Source organism: Babylonia areolata, chromosome 20 (genome assembly GCF_041734735.1).
Source record: "Babylonia areolata isolate BAREFJ2019XMU chromosome 20, ASM4173473v1, whole genome shotgun sequence".
NCBI lineage: Eukaryota > Metazoa > Mollusca > Gastropoda > Neogastropoda > Buccinidae > Babylonia > Babylonia areolata.
The window spans coordinates 39,726,920-39,751,315 of NC_134895.1; the positions used below are offsets into that span (position 1 = coordinate 39,726,920).

Below are 24,396 nucleotides of genomic sequence, written 5' to 3' on the forward strand. Positions count from 1 at the left end.
AATTAATTAATTATTATTATTATTATTATTATTATTATTATTATTATCATCATCATCATCATCATTATTTTTATTATTATTATCTCTTTTTTTCTCTCAAGGCCTGACAAAGGCCTTGAGCTACTGATGCTGATACTGATCAATGATGTATACTGGAATACTATATTCAGAGACATTTGCATCTTTTTGATTTTTTGCAGTTATTTCGGTCAAGGCAATGATGTTTGGTTTCGTTTCATCAACAATAGTCAGAAACTCACTACTTTTGTTCCAGAATATAAAAACACACACTCGCCATCATTCATACGTTTAAGACTATATGTACACCAGCTTTTACTTCATTTAGTCAGTGGCGACCCTCCTGCATGTCCTGCATAGCACCATCAGGACCATGCTTCTTGGGTTTCTTCTCAATGACGCCCCCCAATGGTTAAAACAATGAAAGTAAAATTGCATAGCAATACAGTACCATATATTCTGAACCTAGTTTGGTTAAAGGAGAGAAGCACGAACATTTTTGTCGTTTAAATAGTGACACCACGAGAGCACCGACACTAGCACAATCGCTGTACACATTTGTACAAGTGTTCACTTCCGTTCACTTCCGTTTCACTAATACCGTGTGTTGAACGCGTCGTAAGTACCTGCGTGTGTGTTTTATTTTTACGAACTAAAATTTCGGTAGGGTTGGGGGGAAACACGCAGTTTAGATGTTGTTGATCGTTTCCACTTCTTAAAAAAAATGAGGGGGAATGTTTGTGTGACTTGACAAATCAGTAATACAAACCTGTCACCTTTGAAAGCGTACATGTGGTCATGAAGCACGTGGCTCTGCTGCGTTCATGAGCACGGAGTTGCATAAATCATAAAAGCTTTGAAGTAGCTGGGCGTCGATTCAGTGCTTTGCCGTCGTGGAGATCTCGACGAGAATGTCATTGAACAACATCGGAAATCGTTACGGCCGGTGGAGGGCTTCGATCCAGGATCGGTGTGCAGCGACTGAAAGTCTATGCATACTTCAGTTCCGGTCTTTCAGGGAAATGCGGGCCTTTCTTGATTCTTGAGTTTGCTTTCGCTGCTTTCCAGCATGAATTTTTCACTAATGGCTGATACTTGATAGAACGTACGGTCCCAACAGAGAAGTCCAACCAGGAATAAAACTCTTGATCCACAGATTGGTCACCCTCGACACCTCCTCCTGACACCATGTTTTTTTGGTCAAATCTCCCACCAAAATTACCAACAAACTTCCCAGTCCAACTAAAATTACTGCATGTGATGATTTGAAGTAGCTGGGCATCAATCCGAAGCTTGGTACTTTGTGGAGATCCCATCGAGAATGTCATTGAACCACACCGGTAATAGTTACATCTGGATCGATGCCCAGTGCAGTCATAAAAGTTAAAGATGGAGGAAATCTGTTGTGGCAGTTTGAATTGAATGGTTATAAATCCAATTATGGTGATAATATATTGTAAAAGTCTCGAAAGTTGACAGGTTTGTGCATAATTTGGGGATGGGGGAGGGGGGGGGATGTATTTTAATTTAAAATAATGTATATAATGTAAAGAAAAAAATCTGGCTGTCTTCTCTTTTGCTTTTAATTCTTGGGAAAAAAAAAAAAAAAAAAGGCCATCACTGGGCATGGATCCTCAGTCAATGTGCAGCTAGGAGCTCGACATCGGTCCGGGTAAATTGGCGGATGTAATGTTCATGGCATTCCAGGGAATATTATGCGGGCCTTTTTTCATTCTTGATTTTGCTTTCACTGCCGCAGTTGTCAGGCATAAACTTTTCACTAGTGGCTGATACAGTGATAGAACTGTCCTATACAGAAAAGTCCAACTAGGAATAAAATTCTTGACCCACAGATTGGTCATCCTTAACACTTCCTCCTGACTCAATATATGCCAAATCTCCCATCAAAATTACCAACAAACTCCCACTAATTACTAACAAACTCCCTTCATTGAAAATTACTGGGTGTAATTGTTCAGTGACATAGTCGTCAGGATCTCCGTGAAGCACCGAGCTTTGTATCAGTGGACACCCAGCTACTTAGAAAAAAATTAACAACCCTCGGATTTGTGTCCTGTGTGCAGTAACCCACATTCTCACTAAGTTAAACTGTGAGTCAGCCTTCCATGTTATAATAATAATATTGTATTATATATATATATATATATATATATATAATCTTATATCTGCATGATTACCGTATAATTGCAAATCTTGCATTGGTGATGTTAACAGATGTGTGCACCACAGTCATTTTCTGATGTCATCTGGTGCAGACTTCTTTGACATATATTTTTGGCTCATTTAGTCATCATGTATATTTGTATTGGATGTGAATTGTGCTCTACTGATTGAAAAGAAAAGCACCTTCTTTGCTAGGGGAAAAAATCGGTGATCACAACCATAAAAGCATAATCAGTTTTATACAACAATTTTCTCTAATGATATTTTTGTGTTATTTTTTTTTTTACAGAAGGACTTTGGTACAAGATGTCTGATACCGAAGGGTAAGTGCAAAAAGTCCAGGTTCCTCTGGAAGGTGTTCTCTTGCTGGTAAACATTACACATTGATACATATGAGTGCTCATTTCCACTAAAAGGTGAGCAAAGTAAAGATCAATGTATATCACTATATGAAGTAACTGGGTCATTCTTGTGCTATGCACCTCACATACTATCAATCATGGCACCAGAACTTGTTATTTTCTTGTATGATTTATTCACTGAGTGAGTGACCCCCACTGACAACCAGCATTGAACTTTGAACAATTGAAAGCTGTTTCAGCTATCAAAGTAATCTTTAATGTATTTTGTGATTAGGTCTTTCCCAGAGATGATTTGTATTGAAAAATGATTGTTTCTGATTTCACCCCTGAATGTATCAGTCATGTATATGATGCTTTGAAGTTAGAAACATTACATTTACATTGTATGTTCATGGAGTAGTTCCATTTTCAGTTTCTCAAGGAGAGGTCACTAAATTTGGACAAATCCATATACACTGCACACACCTGCTAAGTAGATGCCTTACCAGCAGCATGACCCTCTTTGTCAGGTCTTGATTGCATGCATATAATATTTGTGTATATATCAGAATGGATTTCTTGTACAGAATTTTGCCAGAGGACAACACTCTTATTCCCATGGGTTCTTCTTCACAATTTCAGTGTACCAAGTGTGTACTAGCTACACACAGGATCTCAGTTTGTCATCTCATCTGAATGACTAGATGTTCAGTTTTATTTTCCAGTCAAACGTGTGAGAAAAGGCGAGAGCTGGATTTGAATCCAGACCCTCACAGACTCTCTATATTATAAGCAGATGAGTGTCTTCACCATTCTGCCTCCTTAGTAAAAAAAAAAAAAAAAAAAGCCTAGAAGATAAAAAAAAAAGTAGAAATAGTATCGGAGCTTCAGCCTGATCTGTATACTTATATGTAGGAGTGCAGATTGAAATTTTTATTAGAATGTGCAGCATTGGAATGAACCTCTGAAGCAATGGGATTCCCTTGAATTATGGCCAGAAAAAGTCCCTGGGACTTCCATGATTTATAACTTTGACAAGAGCACTGCCTTTCACATGATAATTTGCTGTTTCCTGTTTTACATAGTTTCCTGGTTCACACACAGTTTCCTGTTACAGAGACGCTGCCGCTGCCCCAGCTGGAGCTGGTTCCATGGACATCTACACTGCTGTGCAGGAGGTGCTGAAGACCGCACTGATTCATGATGGGCTTGCCCGCGGTGCCAACGAGGCCACGAAGGCGCTTGATAAGTAAGTCATCCGTCTGGAAAATGACCTGTTTTCTCTGTAGTAAAGATTTGGTGTGCTCAGGGCTTTTTCTGAGCTTCACGCCAAACTTTGGCTGTTGTTGGTTCAGAATTGAACTGCATGGTACGTCTTAAATTGACTGTTTGTATATCTTAAGAATAGGGAGCGTGTATAAAAAACAAAATGCAGAAAGTGCTCTATATGTTGCTTACACAAGTTACAGTTATGTAAATGAAAAGCTTATTTGAAAAATGTTGGAAGAGCAGGAGGTGCATATGACAGACTGCCTTTTTTTTTTTTTTTCTTTTTTTTTTTTCTTGTATCAGTGCCCTTGCATACCAAAGTTGTATGATAAGTTGACATTGCCGTGTGATAAGTTGACATTGCTCTCGTAACTGTTGAAGTCGTTAGTCTTGTTGGCTGGAAGAGGCATTGAACATGGGCATGTTGGTGTCCTGTCATCTCCAGGACACCAGTGTCATGTCTGACAGATGCACATCCAGATCCAAGAGGTGTGTGACTCGATTTCATCAGTGTTCCTTTAGCTTCAGTTCAGTTCAGTTCAGTTACTCAAGGAATCATCATCATGGCGTTCTGTCAAATCCATACATGCTACACCACATCTGCTTAGCATATGCCTGACCAGCAATGTAACCCAACAAGCTTAGGTTTTGAGGGAAAATGGAAAAAAAAAAGTATTAACAAAAAGGTGAAATAGATAAATTAAAAAAAGAGAGAGAGAGAGAGAGAAAAAAAAAATCAATAATTCTGAAAATAGATAAATGGATGAATAAACAAATAAATAAAATAAATTAAAATTTAGTGCAGGGAAAGATTAGTAGAAAGCAAAAGGAGTCCAGTAAGCCTCTCACATACAGTTTACACACCACCACCAGGCCCAGCGATAAATCAGTGCTGCAGGAACAGTGATAAATCAGTGCTGCAGGAACAGTGATAAATCAGTGCTGCAGGAACAGTGATAAATCGGTGCTGCAGGAACGGTGATAAATCAGTGCTGCAGGAACAGTGATAAATCAGTGCTGCAGGAACAGTGATAAATCGGTGCTGCAGGAACGGTGATAAATCAGTGCTGCAGGAAGAGTGATAAGTCAGTGCTGCAGGAACAGTGATGAATGGGTGCTGCAGGAACAGTGATGAATCAGTGCTGCAGGAACGGTGATAAATCAGTGCTGCAGGAAGTGTTAAATCCATGTCATCAACTCAGTGTCATTGAAAATGTTGTCCTGGTGCAATGGTGGCTGTAACTTGAAAAAGGCAATGGTGTTACCCAGCCTGATGATAACGATGAATGATTGATATGTCTGCAGGCGTCAGGCCCACCTGTGCATCCTGTCCAACAGTGTGGATGAACCCATGTACGGCAAACTCATCGAGGCGCTGTGTGCCGAGCACGGCATCAACCTCCTCAAGGTCAGTAGTTATATAATGGAAAAAGAACATGAGGTGGTTATCTCTTGTCTCTCTCTCTTTTTTTTTTTTTTTTTCGCCCAAGTTTTTAGATAGTCTTTTAAAGCTGAGTTTGATCAGGTTCTGTGTTTTCATACTTGGTGCAGATTTGAAGTGAACTGAATGGGTAGAGGGTTTTTTTTTTAAGAGATACAGTTTGTCAGATCCCTTTTACTTAGAAATAGTTGGAAGTGAAGCGAAGGTAGGACAGTACCTTTCAATGACCAATGTGCAGACTGATGGGAAGTGCTACACAGCACTGATTTGAAGTTATTGCACTTGAAGGAGTGAAAGATATTGAACTCTTTTTTTGCTGTTGCTTAACTTTAACATCTTTACCCCTGTTGATGAGTATGGTTATGCATACTAGCTTAGGCAGTGAAGGGCTGTCAGCTCACTGAGACAACACTAGTGAGCTTTCAGTATAGATCAGGATGCCACTCACCATTCTCAATGCAGATTTCTGCTTGGGATTGCATTACCTTTGATCAGTAAAATCACTTGAACTAGAAATGGCAAGTATACAAAAATTAGTAACTGCACTTCAAATCCAGGCCATGCTGATCTCATTTCACTGAGGATCAGCAGTCAAGGGGTTAATATCCATCGTTACTAGCCAGCTGGCTGGGAAAACGTTGAGCACTTTGTGTTCCTGTGGATTGATCACTTCGTCACAGCTTGACAAAGCAAAATAACATGGTGGCCAGGATTATCTCCGTACTGTTTACATGTATTGTCTCACTCTGAGTCAGTATGACCATGGGCAATATTTCAGGTGAACCTGAATGGGTGATGGTCCTTACTGATTTGGTGGGCTTTTTTTTTTTGTGACCCTCCAGCATTTTCTTTTTCTGGAACCAGTGATGACAACAATGCTCCCTCTGCTGACAAGGATGAGGATTGGCGTTAACCCCTAGGCTGCCTATATGACGAGATAACTCGTCATCGAAATATTCTGACATTTCCCTGCTTTGCATTCAATTCGTTGACAAAAATGCTGGTTGCTTTAGCTTGGGGAATCTTTCTGGATTCTATTCATAGCTAGAAACCCCATCTATGTCATGAGGCAGTCCTTTATTTGAACGTTTTGGTTGGGTTACTGTCCCGGTGTTTGCCTGCCTCGCTCGCTCAACAAAATGTCGGACTGACGCCGTGCTCAAGACATGCGATCGTAGCAAACTAAATCAACTAAGATTGCTTTATTTTGCTGGTGCTCAGAAAGAATTGAAGCGTAAACTCGAAGAAGACAGTGATGAACATTTATAGGACGATTTGATAGAAAATAAAGGGAGCAATCAAGAAATGCATTGAATATCTATTTTTAATTTTTTTTTTTTTTTTTTTTTGGTGGTTGTTCTAGTATGATTTTGTGTATGCAGATATCCATTTGTCCAGAAAATATGATATTTTAGTGCAAATTACCTGACTAATGTTAGTAATGAACAAGTTGAAAATGTGACAAAAAACAAAACACTGATTTCAAAACAACAGCATGTCACTAAAAATATATAAAATGGGAAAACATCATGTGTTTTGTGCTCTTTATTAATTTACCTTTCAGAAAATATATACTTTTATGGGTCTCTCTCCAGTAACAAAGAGCACAGAATTTTTTGAAAATTTATACCTGTTTTTGGTGAAAAAGCCCTGGCAAATAGATTTCACTTAAATCTTATTTTCCTGGCAGCGAAAGGGTTAACATACGTGACTGAGGTTCTGTTTACAAGAGCAGTTCTAGAGGCTGACAGAACAGTAACTGCAGGCTTTTCTGGATGTTTCTTAGTCATTACATACTGGGTATTTTGAATTATGTATGAGTTGGGAGGGAATGGATTGGTAAAAAAAAAAGAAAAAAGACCAGTTATGCCACATGGAAATTAGAAAGCAGATAATTTTTGAAGTGCTTGAAATTATGAGGCACTGTGCAAGTGAATTGCATTTGAAATATTTCCCATCACTAAAGTTGGTGTGTAATTTATCTGTTTTTCTGGTTTTCACTGCATGGTTGTTGACTCATGACATGTAAATTAAAACTGAAAGGGAAAATGAATAAATTTGAAAAGAAGATTTTGCTTTCCTGTTTGATGATTTCGTTAGGTGCTGTTCAGTTTGAGAATAATTGCAGTGACTGGTGTCTGTTGTGAAAGAATTGTCTTTCCTTTCTATAACCATTATGACTTTTTATGTACGTGAAATTTTGGTGGGCCCATTTATTGTACTCAGGTTGTTTCCCTTTGAACAGACATGCATGTGCTGCATGGTATGCCTCATCACCACTTGCCATATAAAGAGCAATGGCACCTGTGTGGGTGCACATTGGTGGCTGATGAAAACCAGGTTTCACAACTATTGAACTAGTTGTTGCCTTTTGTTTTGTCTGTGATTTCAAAAAAAGAAGGAAAAAAAAAGGTTTCAATTCTAGTTCTTGCGGTTTGTTTTTGATATGTGAGTGGTGGAACCCATGATGACAAATATGCTCCCTCTACTGACACTGATGAGGATTAGCGCCTCATGCATGTCTGAGGTTCCTGTGAATGTTGTGACTGCATCTGCTGCTCTGAGGCTGCTGCACATTGCTGCAGTTCCCTCAGTGTGTGGTTTGAATGGGGAGATGAGCGATGACATGATGGTGACAGTGAGCACTCTGTGTGTGTGTGTATGTGTGTGTGTGCAGGTTGACGACAGCAAGAAGCTGGGAGAGTGGGCAGGACTGTGCAAGATCGACAAGGAGGGCAAGGCCCGCAAGGTCAACGGCTGTGGTGTGGTGGTCGTCAAGGTATATGCAGCATGCTCATGGGTGGGGCAGCTTGTTTGATTGACTGAAAATGATGCTGATATGTTTTGCCAATTATCTCAATGAAAAGTTATCTCAAAGGATGATTAGCTCCCAGTAGATTTCCCTTTATACTCCACACCTTACTGGGTGCAACAATTGTGTGGCTAAAGCGTAGGTCTTGGACTTTCAGTCTGGATTTGAATTCAGGTTCCAGTGCCTGGTGGGCCCCGGGACGAGGAGGTTTCTAGTGAAAAATAACAAACATGTTGGTAATTTTTGTTGGTTTTTGTTTTTTTTGTTTTTTGTTTTTTTGTTTTGTTTGTTTGCTTTTTGTTCACAATTTCAGCCAGATGCTTTTTCTAGTTTAGCACTGGGCTTATATGGTTGTGAACAGGTTGGGAGGATTCGGCAGGAACGGAGTGGTGTTCTGTCATGGCAGTTTGTGCATAAACCACATTCATGTGCATACACATGCAGAAGATAAGTTATGTATGTTAAAGATCCTTTAATCCATATCCATATTCACTGTCATGGCAGCAAGAACATGCCGTAAGACTGCTTGTGGTTGCTGTGATGCAATGGGGTAAAAACAGCCATGTGCACCAGTACATATGTGTGAACTTCAACACGAGAGCTGCAGTTCTGTAATGCAGAAGAGAAGGGGTCTGTCTATAAGCAAGCCCTTTTGGAAGCTGAACATTAACATTGCTCTGTTTTTTTTTTCGCTCTGTTGCAGGACTACGGCAAAGAAACACAGGCCCTTGATGTCCTGAATGATTACTTCAACTCCAAGAAGTGAAGAGTTTGAATAAACTTTGAATGTGGGAATATTGCTGTTCATGAGGGTTGATATTTCTGTATGTGTGTGTGTGTATGTTGTGAAGAGTCTGAATAAACTTATGTGGGAATACTGCTGTTCATGAGGATTGATATTTCTGTGTGTGTGTGTGTGTGTGTGAGAGAGAGAGAGAGAATTTTGTGAGTGACTTGTGCTGTGAATTTTTGGAGAGAGAGGAGTGTCATTAAATTTTCTGGGGAAGGGAGAGGAGGGGGGGGGGGGGGGATTTATGCAGACTTTCCTGTTGAACCTTTATGATGAAGTTCTTGATCTCTTCAGACATACATGGATGCTAGTCATTTGGATGAGACAATTAATTAACCAGCATGCATTTAAAGTATGTAGAAGAACCCATGGCAACAAAAGGGTTGTCCCTGGCAAAATTCTTTGGAAAAATCCATTTCGATAGGAAAACAAACAAAATTGCAGGCACTGAGGCGGGGGGGAAGGGTGGTGCACACAGTGTAACGATGCTCTCTTTCTGGGGAGAGCAGTCTGAATTTCACATAGAGAAATGAGTTGTGATAAAAAGAGTAATACAATGTGGGGGCTTCAGCCCGTTAATTTCAGAAGCACAGTTGTAACTCTTACTGGTCAGCGATGTGTTTGATGACACATTGACAGGGGTCATTGTCAGACCATACCGTGTGTCATTGGTGGGGTGTTCTACACATTGATGGGGGTCATTGTCGGACCATGCCATTGGTGTGGTGTTCTTCACATTGACAGGGGTCATTTCAGACCATGCCATTGGTGGTGGTCTACACATTGACAGGGGTCATTGTCAGACCATGCCTTGTGCCATGAGTGTGGTGTTCTACACATTGACAGGGGTCATTGTCGGACCATGCCATTGGTGAGTTGTTCTACACATTGACAGGGGTCATTGTTGGACCATGCTGTTGGTGTTCTACACATTGACAGGGGTCATTGTTGGACCATGCCATTGGTGTGGTATTCTACACATTGACAGGGGTCATTGTCGGACCATGCCTTGTGTCATTGGTGTGGTGTTCTACACATTGACAGGGGTCATTGTTGGACCATGCTGTTGGTGTTCTACACATTGACAGGGGTCATTGTTGGACCATGCCATTGGTGTGGTATTCTACACATTGACAGGGGTCATTGTCGGACCATGCCATTGGTGAGTTGTTCTACACATTGACAGGGGTCATTGTCGGACCATGCCTTGTGCCATTGGTGTGGTATTCTACACATTGACGGGTCATTGTCGTACCATGCCATTGGTGAGTTCTACACATTGACGGGTCATTGTCGTACCATGCCATTGGTGAGTTCTACACATTGACAGGGGTCATTGTCGGACCATGCCTTGTGCCATTGGTGTGGTATTCTACACATTGACGGGTCATTGTCGTACCATGCCATTTGCCATTGGTGTGGTATTCTACACATTGACAGGGGTCATTGTTGGACCATGCCGTTGGTGTGGTGTTCTATGCATTGACAGGGGTCATTGTTGGACCATGCCGTTGGTGTGGTGTTCTACACATTGACAGGGGTCATTGTCGGACCATGCCTTGTGCCATTGGTGTGGTGTTCTACACATTGACAGGGGTCATTGTCGGACCATGCCTTGTGCCATTGGTGTGGTATTCTACACATTGACAGGGGTCATTGTTGGACCATGCCGTTGGTGTGGTGTTCTACGCATTGACAGGGGTCATTGTTGGACCATGCCGTTGGTGTGGTGTTCTACGCATTGACAGGGGTCATTGTCGGACCATGCCTTGTGCCATTAGTGTGATATTCAACAGGGGTCATTGTTGGACCATGCCGTTGGTGTTCTACACATTGACAGGGGTCATTGTTGAACCATGCCTTGTGCCATTGGTGTGGTGTTCTACACGTTGACAGGGGTCATTGTCATACCATGCCTTGTGTCACTGGTGTGGCGTTGTTCTTCAAATGACCCATCAGAATGAAGACGGGAGGTCACTTGGATCATTTGAATTTCTCTGATGTACAGCAGTCTGCTTTCATTCAAGATTTTGTATCATACAGTATTATCTACCTGACCATGAAATACAAAATGTTATGTTTTTGTCCGGATGTGGCACCTGGTTCTCCAGCGTCCTGTACCTCATGATAAAATCAGAAAATACATTTTATGCACGTACGCACACAGTGTAGTTCTTTCAGTGCAGCCAGTATATGTAACACATGAAATGTACAACTGCACCCGCACACAAGTCGCATGCATTCAGTTTAGATGTAGAAACGTGTATGTGTGACGTACTTAATTTATGTTTATGTCTGCCAGTGACAACAAAGGTTCACTCATCCATAGCATGTTTTCTCTTCTCACATCTGTGCCTGCCATGAACATCAGTGATTCATAACAGGGTTTTATAATTTTTTGTTGTTGAAAATTTGTTTAAAAAAAAAAAAAAAAAAAAAAAGATGAAAAAAGCAGATAATGACATGCCCTTTAAGTCCTTAATATAAAAACGACCAAGGTTTGGAAACGTTTTTATTTGAGCTCTTTCCACATGCACGCTCTCTCTCTCTCTCTCTCTCTCTCTCTCTCTCTCTCTCTCACACACACACATGCACATACAAATCCCATTTCTGCCTGTGTCGATGACCAGTAAGCACAGCAGCGAACTGTTCCACCTGATTTAGAATTTAGAATAATGATGAAAAAGAAAAAAAAGCCCAACCTAAACCTGAAAATCTTTTCTGTGGAAATCATAGTTCTCACCTGTGCAGTGCACGTCATTTTATTCAAGGGCCACTGCCATTGAGAACACTATTCCTTGAATTTGGGTTGTTGACGTGATTCGCTGTGATAGTTTTCATTTTTTTTACCTTAAATGTTTCCTGTTTTTAATTTTAAAAAAAATCTAAAAAAAATTGGTGATTAAAAATCTAAGAACATATAAAATATGCATGCTGATTTATTCGGACAATTCACTCTGTGCATGCACGTATTAAAGGTCAGTGTTGTGAATAAAACTGTAGACACACAAGACACCTGAGCACATGTTTGAACATTTGGTTTTGTGTCCAGAGGACTTTATTGATATTCTTTGTTGACTTGTAGCACAACACAAACAGTTCAAGCATCAGTTGTTTGATACATAAAATGTTGAAAACTTTGTTAATGGTTAATGAATTTATGGAATTGTGCATCAAACACAATTAAAAGAGCAGGAAAAATGTAAAAGATACAAAGAACAATGTGTACAGGCATCAGTTGATAAATTATGATTTCTTATTGGACAGTGGCAGTTACACATTTTCATGAGCATTCAAAATACACACATTAACACATAGAATGTCATTGTGCATATCAGTCCAGTGATATTTTGACTTTTTTTTTTATTCTAGTGATTTCATTTTAAGTAAATCTGTTTACAGAAAGCAAGCTTTAAGCTTGCAGAAAAAACACACAACTTTATCAAGTCTGCAACAACACCAAACTGGCAGGCAAGTTATGATGTTGAATCAGTAGTAGTGAACACGATGATATGCCACAGAGCGCATGACTAATCTGGTGGTCTGGGTGTTAGCCTTTTGGATGAGATAAATGAATCAAGGTCGTGTGTGCAGCATGTACATTACACAATTTAGTAGACACTATTTAAAAATCCCTTGACAAAGGGGTTGTCCCTGATAAAACGCTGTTGAAAATTCCACTTTGACAATAAAACAAATAATTTGCTGACTAGAGGATCGAGACAAAAAAGTTACGTTGCACTGTGGCATCACTCTCACTGGGCAGAGCAGCCCCAGTTTCACACAGAGAAATCTATCATGGCTAACAAGTGATACAATACAATACAATAATCCCACAAACAGCTTCCCACAGCATTACTGACTCATATTGTTAGTCCTTATTACTCAATGAAAAAGAAACTTTGTGGGGGAAGAGGCAAAATCTGGATTGGTTGGGTGGTGAAATCATTTAAACTCGTGATTGTAGGCAAAATGTTTGGCCATGGATGTAAATTAATGATAACAGATAATTAAGGGGAAAATGCTTATGGTAAAGGGAGATAAACGAGAACGGGAAGAGAAGAACCTATGTCTTTTCCGGTTTGTGAATGGTGTGAATTGGATGCTTATAGTAAGTTGTGTTTTCATTTTATATTTTTCGAAAATTAATCAAAATTTAATGTTGGTGGGAAGTTGAAGAAAGAGTTTGGAACAACAGGACAGGTGGGTGCAAGAGTGGTTGGAATTATAAACTTCAGTCTGATGGTTGTGGGTTCAGTGTTTGGAATTATAAACTTCAGTCTGTTGGTTGTGGGTTCAGCTCTAGTGTTGGGATCTGGTGGGTTGAGGGCGAACCTCCCAGGTCAACATATCTTGAGTACCTGCTACTACCCATAAACATGTGCATACATAGACAGAAAATATGATACGCTTGTTAAAGTTCATGTTACTCACTGTCTGCGTTAAGTGTTTTATGGAAACATATACATGTTAACATGACCTTGGCAGTTTCAGTTTCTCAAGGAGGCGTCACTACGTTCTGACAAATCCATATACGCTACACCACATCTGCTAGGCAGATGCCCAGTGACATCAGCATAACCTGACGTTCTTGTCAGGCCTTGAGTGCATACTTATATTTGTGTACCTGTCAGAGTCGATTTCTTTTTACATAATTTTGCCAGAGAACAACATACCGTCTTGTCAGAGAATGCCATGGGTTCTTTTTCAGTGCGCCAAGTCAGTGCGTGCTGCACATGGGACCTTGGTTTATCATCTCATCTGAAAGACTAAACGCTCATTTTGATTTTCCAGTCAAATTTGGGGGAATGGGCGAGAAAGGGGTTTCAACCCCCACGCCCACGGACTCTCTGTATTGGCAGCTGAGAAGTCTTAACCATTCTCCCACCTTCCTCCGACCTCGACAGGCAGAGATGACTAAGGGGAAACAACCACTTGATACAATTACGTGAATGCTGTTTGCTTTGCTTCCCTTTAATGACAGCGTTTCCTTTGGTTTGACATTGGTCTCTTCTGTGAAAATGTGTGTTTCGATTAAGAAAATCCAACAGTAGCTCCATAGTATACTATGCCATAACATTTAAGCAGACACAATAAAACAAAATCCCAGTAGGGAAAATACCCAGCTTAAAAATACATTGTGGTAAAAAATAAAAATAAAATAAAAGAAGAAGACTGAGAAGAAACTACAAAAAAATACAACCAAACAATATAGTTACATATTATGTTTGCCGTTTGTTTTTCTTTGTGTGTGTGTGTGTGTGTGTGTGTGTGTGTGTGTGTGTGTGTGTGTGTGTGTGTGTGTGTGTGTGTGTGTGTACTAGTCAAAGACATCACAATATGTTTAAACCAACAGTGAAAGAATGATATCAGCAAACAAAAATAAAGATTATGAATTCAGTATTATAACCTTTTTTATCATCACAATCCTGATTGTTAACTTAGGTTATATAATAATCCGGGGATAAAAATGTAACTAACCTGTTGACGCAGAATGATCACAAACAGACACAGAGTGATCAAGTATAAACATGATATATTTCATCACAGAAAACGAACAGAGAAAAGTCAAGATAGGTGTATGTACATATACGTTTTGGCGATTAGTTTAACTGACTGAAGAAAATGACGCATACCATAGCTTATGAGTTGAAATACACGACACAACAAGACACACGCGCGTGCACACGCACACACACACACACACACACACACACACACACACACACACACACTTACAGATGCATACGTGTACCGTATTCTCATGAAAAAAGAAGAAGAAGAAGAAGCTATGGACGTTCAGAGATAAAGCTGATCATCACAATTTCCACTATTCCCAAACAATGCAGTTCAGTCACAAACCAAACAAAACGGATAGGTACAAAGACGAAACGGCAAGCCGGCATTGACTGATACGCAACATCAGTAATAACTATAAGCGGCGCCATTCACACCCCCTTCCCCTCCTCCCCTCCCCTCCCTCAGTTTTAAACGACAGCATTTAACTGTGAAAATTAATAATTACTATAACAACATGTCTGCAATCACCAGGACACAAAACACAAATTACTCCTTCTCCTTCTCCACTGACTTAACTCTCTCCATACGAACAGCGAAAGAGACGACGTTAACAGCGTTTCATCCCAATTACCATCATCAAAATATTGCAAGCGGAACGCTCTTATACTGAAGAGGTGAATGTTGACAAAGAATACCACAGTTCTGACGACGGAAGCTAAAGGTTGGGTCATTCAGACACCCACTGGACATCCGAGGGGTCTGTGTAGAGGAGAAAAGAGCACTGGCCGTACTGAGTGAGTTAAAGCGGTAAACACGTATACTTTGAACCGGGTAACTATAGATATATGTTAGGGAAAATACACACACACACACACACACACACACACACACACACCACATAAGACATTTAATTCCTAAAGATGTAGTTGATGACTTTTCTTTCAATATTTCATTAACCACTGAAAATATTTTGAATGATTATTCATTGCTTAGAATGTTTTCGGAAATTTTAAACTCCAGTCCAGTTGGTATCCTCCTTTGATGTGTTATAATTAATGTTGTTATATTGTTGTAGGTTAATACATGTTGATATGCATATACGTATTCTCCTTCCCATGACACCTCATTCACTACACACCACAATCTCTTTCGACCTTTTTCTTATAATATACCTTTCCTCTGATACATAACATGAATACTTTTTTTTTTACACTAATATTCACATGCATTCCCTTTCCTTTATCCACTTCTTTACTCCTTTCCGTCTAAAAACACTTATAGTGAATAGACGTTAAACTGAAGATAAAACACACACCACATACACACACACTAATGCGGAATAAACAAAACAAAAGCAACGCGAGTATGGAGGCTGGGTGAGAAGCGCCGGAAATGAATATGCAGCAAAGTATAAATAATGTTATATGCATTCACCAGTTCGGAACACGCCTGACTCTTCAACTGATTAATCAATCATAGGCAATTATTGCACTTTAAGTACTGGTTACTATACATCAGTAAATCATGGAGACTCAATATCATTTCAACGATAGGAGTCGCCGCTATGCCAGGATTCATCCGACGGAACTTCTAAAAAATAGAAATATTGCTATTATTATTATTATTATTATTGAATATAATATTATGATAATATTCGGCCACAATATTGTAATGATACACATCCCTGGTGGCACAACTGCTCAGCCTCATTCTAACACATAATTCTTCACATCATGATCAGAATATTGTCGCATCATAAATCAGCATGCTTATCAGTCATACACAGTTTCCAATGAAACAGGGCAAGATTGTACATCATTCTGTCTGTAGACATAACAGTGCTATGATATATGTTTATTTATAGAAAAATGATATATCTCAGACCACTTGTTTTCATTTTCCATAACAAGTAGAAGAAACGTACACACACACACACACACACACACACACACACACACACACACACACACACACACACACACACACACACACACACACACACACTCACACACACACACACACACACACACAAACACACACACACACACCATAAAAAAACAAAAACAAACAAACAAACAAACACACACAAAACAACAACAACCAAAGTTGGGTTATTTTTTTTAGATCTTATAAACATTGTATCTAAAAGGGTCAGTCTTACAATACTTCTTATTTATCGAGAAATTATATCTCCTAGTTCATGTCTTCATTTTCCATTAAAAAAAAAAAAAATGTGGAGGAAAAGTAAAAAACAACAACAAAAAACCCAAAAAAACCCACCTAAAACAACAACAACAAAAAACAACAAAAAAACCAACAACAACAAAAAACCAAAAGCAAAACAAACAAACAAACAAAAAACAACAAAAAACGAAAACAAAAACAAAACAAAACAAAACAAAAAAACCCAGTCTGTTTACTATTAGCGTTATATACATGTATTTAACAAGTTATAATGATTTATTTATAGAAGTACTTATTATTCTAAAATTCTGCTTCTCATCATACATTTTGTTTAATGTGTGTGTGTGTGTGTGTGTTGGGGAGCATGGGGGGTGCGGTGGAAGGCTAAAGCCAAGCTAGTGTGGGTTATTAATAACCTGCTCAGGTGGTACAATTTGTCCCTTTTTGATCTTTTGGTTCAGTCTTCATCAGGTTTTGTGTGTTCGTCAACTTCGGCTGTATGCTGAGGCATTGTGTAGGGTGAGTGACGAGCCTGTGGATGCGCAATTAAATGATTTCCTGTCGGATGAATAGGAATGTTTTGTAATGCATTGTATTACAAACTGATACGCGCTTGGAGTGGGGTTGGGGGTGTTGTGGGATTTGGGGCGGGGCTGATGAGTAGGAGCTGTGTAGCTGTGGGGTTGCTCTGTGTGTGTGTGTGTGTGTGTGTGTGTGTGTGTGTGAAGCATGGCTTGCTACCCAGCTCGATCGTGGCTGCCATCCGCAGAGAAACACTCACCGCACTGCAGCAAAGAGAAATACTCACCGCACCGCACTGCAGCAAAGAGAAACACTCACCGCACTGCAGCAAATAGAAACACTCACCGCACCACACTGCAGCAAAGAGAAACACTCACCGCACTGCAGCAAAGAGAAACACTCACCGCACCGCACTGCAGCAAAGAGAAACACTCACCGCACTGCAGCAAAGAGAAACTCTCACCGCACTGCAGCAAAGAGAAACTCTCTCACCGCACTGCAGCAAAGAGAAACACTCACCGCACTGCAGCAAAGAGAAACTCTCTCACCGCACTGCAGCAAAGAGAAACACTCACCGCACTGCAAAGAGAAACACTCACCGCACTGCAGCAAAGAGAAACTCTCTCACCGCACTGCAGCAAAGAGAAACTCTCTCACCACACTGCAGCAAAGAGAAACTCTCACCGCACTGCAGCAAAGAGAAACACTCACCGCACCACACTGCAGCAAAGAGAAACAATCACCGCACTGCAGCAAAGAGAAACACTCACCGCACCACACTGCAGCAAAGAGAAACACTCACTGCACTGCAGCAGAGAAACAATCACCGCACTGCAGCAAAGAGAAACACTCACTACACTACAGCAAAGAGAAACACTCACCGCACCGCACTGCAGCAAGAGAAATACTCACCGCACTGCAGCAAAGAGAAACACTCACCGCACCACACTGCAGCAAAGAGAAACACTCACCGCACCGCACTGCAGCAAAGAGAAACACTCACCGCACCACACTGCAGCAAAGAGAAACACCCACCGCACTGCAGCAGCAAAGAGAAACACTCACCGCACCACACTGCAGCAAAGAGAAACACTCACCGCACTGCAGCAGCAAAGAGAAACACCCACCGCACTACAGCAAAGAGAAACTCTCACCGCACTGCAGCAAAGAGAAACACGCACCGCACAGCAGCAAAGAGAAACACTCACCGCACTGCAGCAAAGAGAAACACTCACCGCACCGCACTGCAGCAAAGAGAAACACCCACCGCACTACAGCAAAGAGAAACACTCACCGCACTGCAGCAAAGAGAAACACTCACCGAACTACAGCAAAGAGAAACACTCACCGCACTGCAGCAAAGAGAAACTCGCACCGCACTACAGCAAAGAGAAACACTCACCGAACTACAGCAAAGAAAAACACTCACCGCAATGCAGCAAAGAGAAACACTCACCGAACTACAGCAAAGAGAAACACTCACCGCACTGCAGCAAAGAGAAACTCGCACCGCACTACAGCAAAGAGAAACACTCACCGAACTGCAGCAAAGAGAAACACTCACCGCACTGCAGCAAAGAGAAACACTCACCGCACTGCAGCAAAGAGAAACTCTCACCGCACTGCACCAAAGAGAAACACTCACCGCACTGCAGCAAAGAGAAACACTCACCGCACCGCACTACAGCAAAGAGAAACACTCACCGAACTGCAGCAAAGAGAAACACTCACCGCACTGCAGCAAAGAGAAACACTCACCGCACTACAGCAAAGAGAAACTCTCACCGCACTGCAGCAAGGAGAAACACTCACCGCACTGCAGCAAAGAGAAACACTCACTACACTACAGCAAATAGAAACACTCACCGAACTGCAGCAAAGAGAAACACGCACCGCACTGCAGCAAAGAGAAACACCCACTGAACTGCAGCAAAGAGAAACACTCACCGCACTGCACTGTAGCAAAGAGAAACACTCACCGCACTGCAGCAAAGAGAAACTCTCACCGCACTGCAGCAAAGAGAAACACTCACCGCACTGCAGCAAAGAGAAACACTCACCGCACTACAGCAAAGAGAAACTCTCACCGCACTGAAGCAAAGAGAAACACTCACCACACTACAGCAAAGAGAAACAATCACCGCACTACAGCAAAGACAAACACTCACTACACTACAGCAAAGAGAAACACTCACCGCACTATAGCAAAGAGAAACACTCACCGCACCGCACTGCAGCAAATAGAAACACTCACCGCACCGCAGCAGCAAAAAGAAACACTCACCGCACTACAGCAAAGAGAAACACTCACCGCACCACACTGCAGCAAAGAGAAACACTCACCGCACTACAGCAAATAGAAACACTCACCGCACTGCAGCAAAGAGAAACACTCACCGCACCGCACTGCAGCAAATAGAAACACTCACCGCACCGCAGCAGCAAAGAGAAACACTCACCGCACTGCAGCAAAGAGAAACACTCACCGCACCACACTGCAGCAAAGAGAAACACTCACTGCACTGCAGCAAAGAGAAACACTCACCGCACCACACTGCAGCAAAGTGAAACACTCACCGCACTGCAGCAAAGAGAAACACTCACTGCACTACAGCAAAGAGAAACACTCACCGCACCGCACTGCAGCAAGAGAAATACTCACCGCACCGCACTGCAGCAAAGAGAAACACTCACCACACCACACTGCAGCAAAGAGAAACACTCACCGCACTGCAGCAAAGAGAAACACTCACCGCACTACAGCAAAGAGAAACACCCACCGCACTACAGCAAAGAGAAACACTCACCGCACCGCACTGCAGCAAATAGAAACACTCACCGCACCGCAGCAGCAAAGAGAAACACTCACCGCACCACACTGCAGCAAATAGAAACACTCACCGCACCGCAGCAGCAAATAGAAACACTCACCGCACCGCACTACAGCAAATAGAAACACTCACCGCACCGCAGCAGCAAAGAGAAACACTCACCGAACTACAGCAAAGAAAAACACTCACCGCAATGCAGCAAAGAGAAACACTCACCGCACCACTCTGCAGCAAAGAGAAACACTCACCGCACTGCAGCAAAGAGAAACAATCACCGCACTACAGCAAAGAGAAACACTCACCGCACCGCACTGCAGCAAAAAGAAACACTCACCGCACTGTAGCAAATAGAAACACCCACTGCACTGCAGCAAAGACAAACACTCACCGCACTGCAGCAAAGAGAAACACTCACTACACTACAGGAAATAGAAACACCCACCGCACTGCAGCAAAGAGAAACACTCACCGCACCGCACTGCAGCAAAGAGAAACACTCACCGCACTGCAGCAAAGAGAAACACTCACCACACAGCAGCAAAGAGAAACACTCACCGCACCGCACTGCAGCAAAGAGAAACACTTACCGCACCGCACTGCAGCAAAGAGAAACACTCACCGCACCGCACTGCAGCAAAGAGAAACACTCACCGCACTGCAGCAAAGAGAAACACTCACCGCACCACAGCAGCAAAGAGAAACACTCACCACACTGCAGCAGCAAAGAGAAACACTCAACGCATCGCACTGCAGCAAAGAGAAACACTCACCGCACCACACTGCAGCAAAGAGAAATACTCACCGCACCGCACTGCAGAAAAGAGAAACACTCACCGCACTGCAGCAAAGAGAAACAATCACCGCACTGCAGCAAAGAGAAACACTCACTGCACTACAGCAAAGAGAAACACTCACCGCACCGCACTGCAGCAAAGAGAAACACTCACCGCACCGCACTGCAGCAAAGAGAAACACTCACCGCACCGCACTGCAGCAAAGAGAAACACTCACCGCACCACACTGCAGCAAAGAGAAACACTCACCACACTACAGCAAAGAGAAACACTCACCGCACCACACTGCAGCAAAGAGAAACACTCACCACACTGCAGCAGCAAAGAGAAACACTCACCGCACCGCACTGCAGCAAATAGAAACACTCACCGCACCGCAGCAGCAAAGAGAAACACCCATCGCACTGCAGCAGCAAAGAGAAACTTAACTCCCCACAAGTCGGCACGGACTCCTCGCTCTCGATCTTTTGTTCAGAACATGTCTCACTCATCACACTACAGCAAATAGAAACACCCACTGCACTGCAGCAAAGAGAAACACTCACCGCACTGTAGCAAATAGAAACACCCACTGCACTGCAGCAAAGAGAAACACTCACCGCACTGTAGCAAATAGAAGCACTCACTACACTACAGGAAATAGAAACACTCACCGCACTATAGCAAAGAGAAACACTCACCGCACTACAGCAAAGAGAAACACTCACTGCACTACAGCAAAGAGAAACACTCACAGCACCGCACTGCAGCAAGAGAAACACTCACCGCACCACACTGCAGCAAAGAGAAACACTCACCGCACCACACTGCAGCAAAGAGAAACACTCACCGCACCACACTGCAGCAAAGAGAAACACTCACCGCACCACACTGCAGCAAAGAGAAACACCCACCGCACTGCAGCAAAGAGAAACACTCACCGCACTGCAGCAGCAAAGAGAAACACTCACCGCACCGCACTGCAGCAAATAGAAACACTCACCGCACTGCAGCAAATAGAAACACTCACCGCACTGCAGCAGCAAAGAGAAACTAACTCCCCACAACTCGGCACGGACTCCTCGATCTCGATCTTTTGTTTAGAACATGTCTCACAAAAAAAACAAAACAAACCCACTGACATTGTGTCAATGTGTGCAGAAAACCTGACTGAAGAGAAAAAACCTGAATATGGGTTAAAAAGAAAGTTTAATCATTAAATAAAAAAAATCTAGAAGTGGAAAAACAAAAACAAAAAAACAAACACAACAAAAAACCAGATACGCCCAAGGGGGACAGTAACAAGGGAAGATAATCCACAAGGATCTAAAAGGGAACCCCGAATTAAAAAAAAGCAACAACAACAAAACAACAACAACAGAAGAAAAAACAACAACAAAAAACAACAAACAAAAAAACAAAAACACAAACACAGCGCACTACATGCCTTAAGGGCTCAATGGATGAAACATTATAAGCTTTATAATAGCACACCAAACCTCAAAGATTCATGCATCATTTATTGAGCTTTTTTTTTTTTTAAATAATTTTTTAAAGAATATCTCTGGATTTACTATCAACAGTAAATTGCATACGTACATACATACATACATACAGGCACACACACATACAGAGAGAGAGAGAGAGAATAATGATAATAGTCGTGATAAAAAAACAACTTGAGAATAAGAACGCTTATTCGCACACATCCAGGTATTATGATAACCGAAATGAGATTAAGTGTATTCTGACTGACGCAAACTACAAACAAGACCAGGAGTATTATTTCATTAACCCTTTGACTGCTGCTGACGAGCGTGTTGGTCAGTGAAGGGTTATCACCTCACTGAGATAGGACCGAAGTTCTCAGGTCAGGATGGTGGTGTCAGTCACCGTTCGGTTCTTTTTATTGACTTCTTCCACTTTGGATTTTTTGGATTTTATTTACCTATGTTCAGCAAGATCATTTGTTTAGTGGTATTATCATTATAATTAGTAGTAATAGTAGTGGTAGTAGTAGTAGTAGTAGTAATAGTAATGTTGTTGTTTTTCTGTTTCAGCAGTATTGTATTTGAAAATCTTACAATGCATATACAGCCATCAATTCAACATGATCTTAGGCCTAAATAAAATTTTGTCGTAATGGTGATTTTTCTAAACATGCCCACACACACTAAATATATGACGGATGACTCTGCAGTCTGCAAAGCAGCATGAGATATAAAAGAAAAAGAAGAACAATCAGCAAGATCAGTCACATAACTGAAAAAAGAACAACAACAAAAGGTAGGGATTAGGTGGTTCGGTAAAACCGATACCACATTGATCTCATTTCATCCAAGTCCAGCAGTCAAGGGGTTAATTTTAATTTTGTAAATATCTTTACTTTCCAATCCGGAGCGTCGTATTGCGATTCAGTCTCTAAACCTGAGTGTCATTACCTTTGAATCCTGAGAACCATATACTTCATATCATCTTGTGTTCATTTTTTTTTCTTTTTTGATATTTATACATGTGTTCTATTTGTAAGCGCCGAGGGCTTATTTTCAAGATTAGGCGTAACTGCCCATAATAGTAATAATGATGATAATGATAATACACTCTCTTCCACCCCAGCCGGACACAGAGCAATGCGCAGAGCTATGTACTCCATGCACAGCTGGTGACACTCTGAACCAGGCCTGAGAACAATGGAGACTTGGTGGTCAATCTTTAATTCAGCAATACCAACAAGTTACAAGTCTTCAACTAAACCAAAAATACCATTAAATCGTTAATCTTCAACACCATCAAATCGCTAATCTTCAACTAAAACAAAAATTAAATTAAAAAAAAAAGTCATCAAATCGTTAATCTTCATCTCAACAATATCAAATAATGGGTAGTAAATCTTAAACTCAACAAGGCCAACGAGTCTTTGACATTTAACTCAACCAAAGAACTATTAAATACAACAACAAATAACATTAATCTTTAATCTTCAACTCAACAAAAATACCATTAGCCTTCAACTAAACAATAGCAATGGATCGTGGATCTTTATTCAAACAACAACATAGGCCAGTTACTTTGTCTTTAATTTAGCAATACTGACGGGTAATCACGATAGATTAATCTGAAGCACAACAAAAATACCAATGGGCCATCAATCGTTTAACTGAGCAATGACAACAGATCCTTAATCTTCTATTCAACAAAAATAAAAAGAGTCATTAATCTTGCAGTATGCAGTTCTAATAACAGGTTATCAATCATCAGCTCAACAGCACTAGTAGATTAGTAGTCATCAATTCAACAATACGAATTGATAATTAATCTTCAAGTAATAAATTTTCGACTCGGCAAAGAAATGGGTTATTAATTACCAACTCAACAATACTAACGGGTCATTTAATTTCAACTCAAGAATACCAATGGGTCATTAGATTTCAACTCAAGAATACCAATGGGTCATTAGATTTCAACTCAACGATATCAATGGATTTTTAGTCAACTCAACAATACGAATGGGTCATTAGATTTCAACTCAACAATACGAATGGGTCATTAGATTTCAACTCAACAATACCAATGTGTTTTTAATTATCAACTCAACAATACCAATGGGTCATTAGATTTCAACTCAACTATAGTAATAGGTTTTTGATCAACTCAACAATATCGATGGGTTTTTAATCAACTCAACAATACCAATGGGTCATTAGATTTCAA

The 24,396-nt window shown here is 41.1% G+C and overlaps 2 protein-coding genes across 2 annotated transcripts in view; one reads left to right on the forward strand and one right to left on the reverse strand.

Moving 5' to 3' along the window:
- The first annotated feature begins 569 nt into the window (after positions 1–569).
- Positions 570–8,942, forward strand: LOC143294979 (small ribosomal subunit protein eS12-like). The gene is made up of 6 exons (XM_076606507.1): positions 570–636; positions 2,492–2,525; positions 3,661–3,792; positions 5,118–5,220; positions 7,931–8,032; positions 8,769–8,942. The coding sequence occupies exons 2-6, from the start codon at positions 2,509–2,511 to the stop codon at positions 8,829–8,831; spliced, it is 417 nt and encodes a 138-aa protein (XP_076462622.1). The 5' UTR covers positions 570–636; positions 2,492–2,508; the 3' UTR covers positions 8,832–8,942.
- A 1,739-nt stretch (positions 8,943–10,681) lies between these two features.
- Positions 10,682–24,396, reverse strand: part of LOC143294606 (orexin/Hypocretin receptor type 1-like) — a 303,901-nt gene continuing 290,186 nt past the window's right edge. The window contains exons 7-10 of the mRNA XM_076605982.1: positions 21,472–21,480; positions 19,744–19,752; positions 18,673–18,730; positions 10,682–10,737 (exon numbers count right to left, since the gene is read on the reverse strand). Coding sequence (XP_076462097.1) covers positions 10,682–10,737; positions 18,673–18,730; positions 19,744–19,752; positions 21,472–21,480 — 132 coding nt within the window. The remainder of the gene's footprint in view (positions 10,738–18,672; positions 18,731–19,743; positions 19,753–21,471; positions 21,481–24,396) is intronic.

Bases quoted from the DNA above. Each gene is read 5' to 3' on its own strand.
- LOC143294979 (XM_076606507.1), top strand. The intron at 3,793-5,117 runs GTAAGTCATCCG...ATATGTCTGCAG, and splicing joins GCCACGAAGGCGCTTGATAA to GCGTCAGGCCCACCTGTGCA. The intron at 5,221-7,930 runs GTCAGTAGTTAT...GTGTGTGTGCAG, and splicing joins ACGGCATCAACCTCCTCAAG to GTTGACGACAGCAAGAAGCT.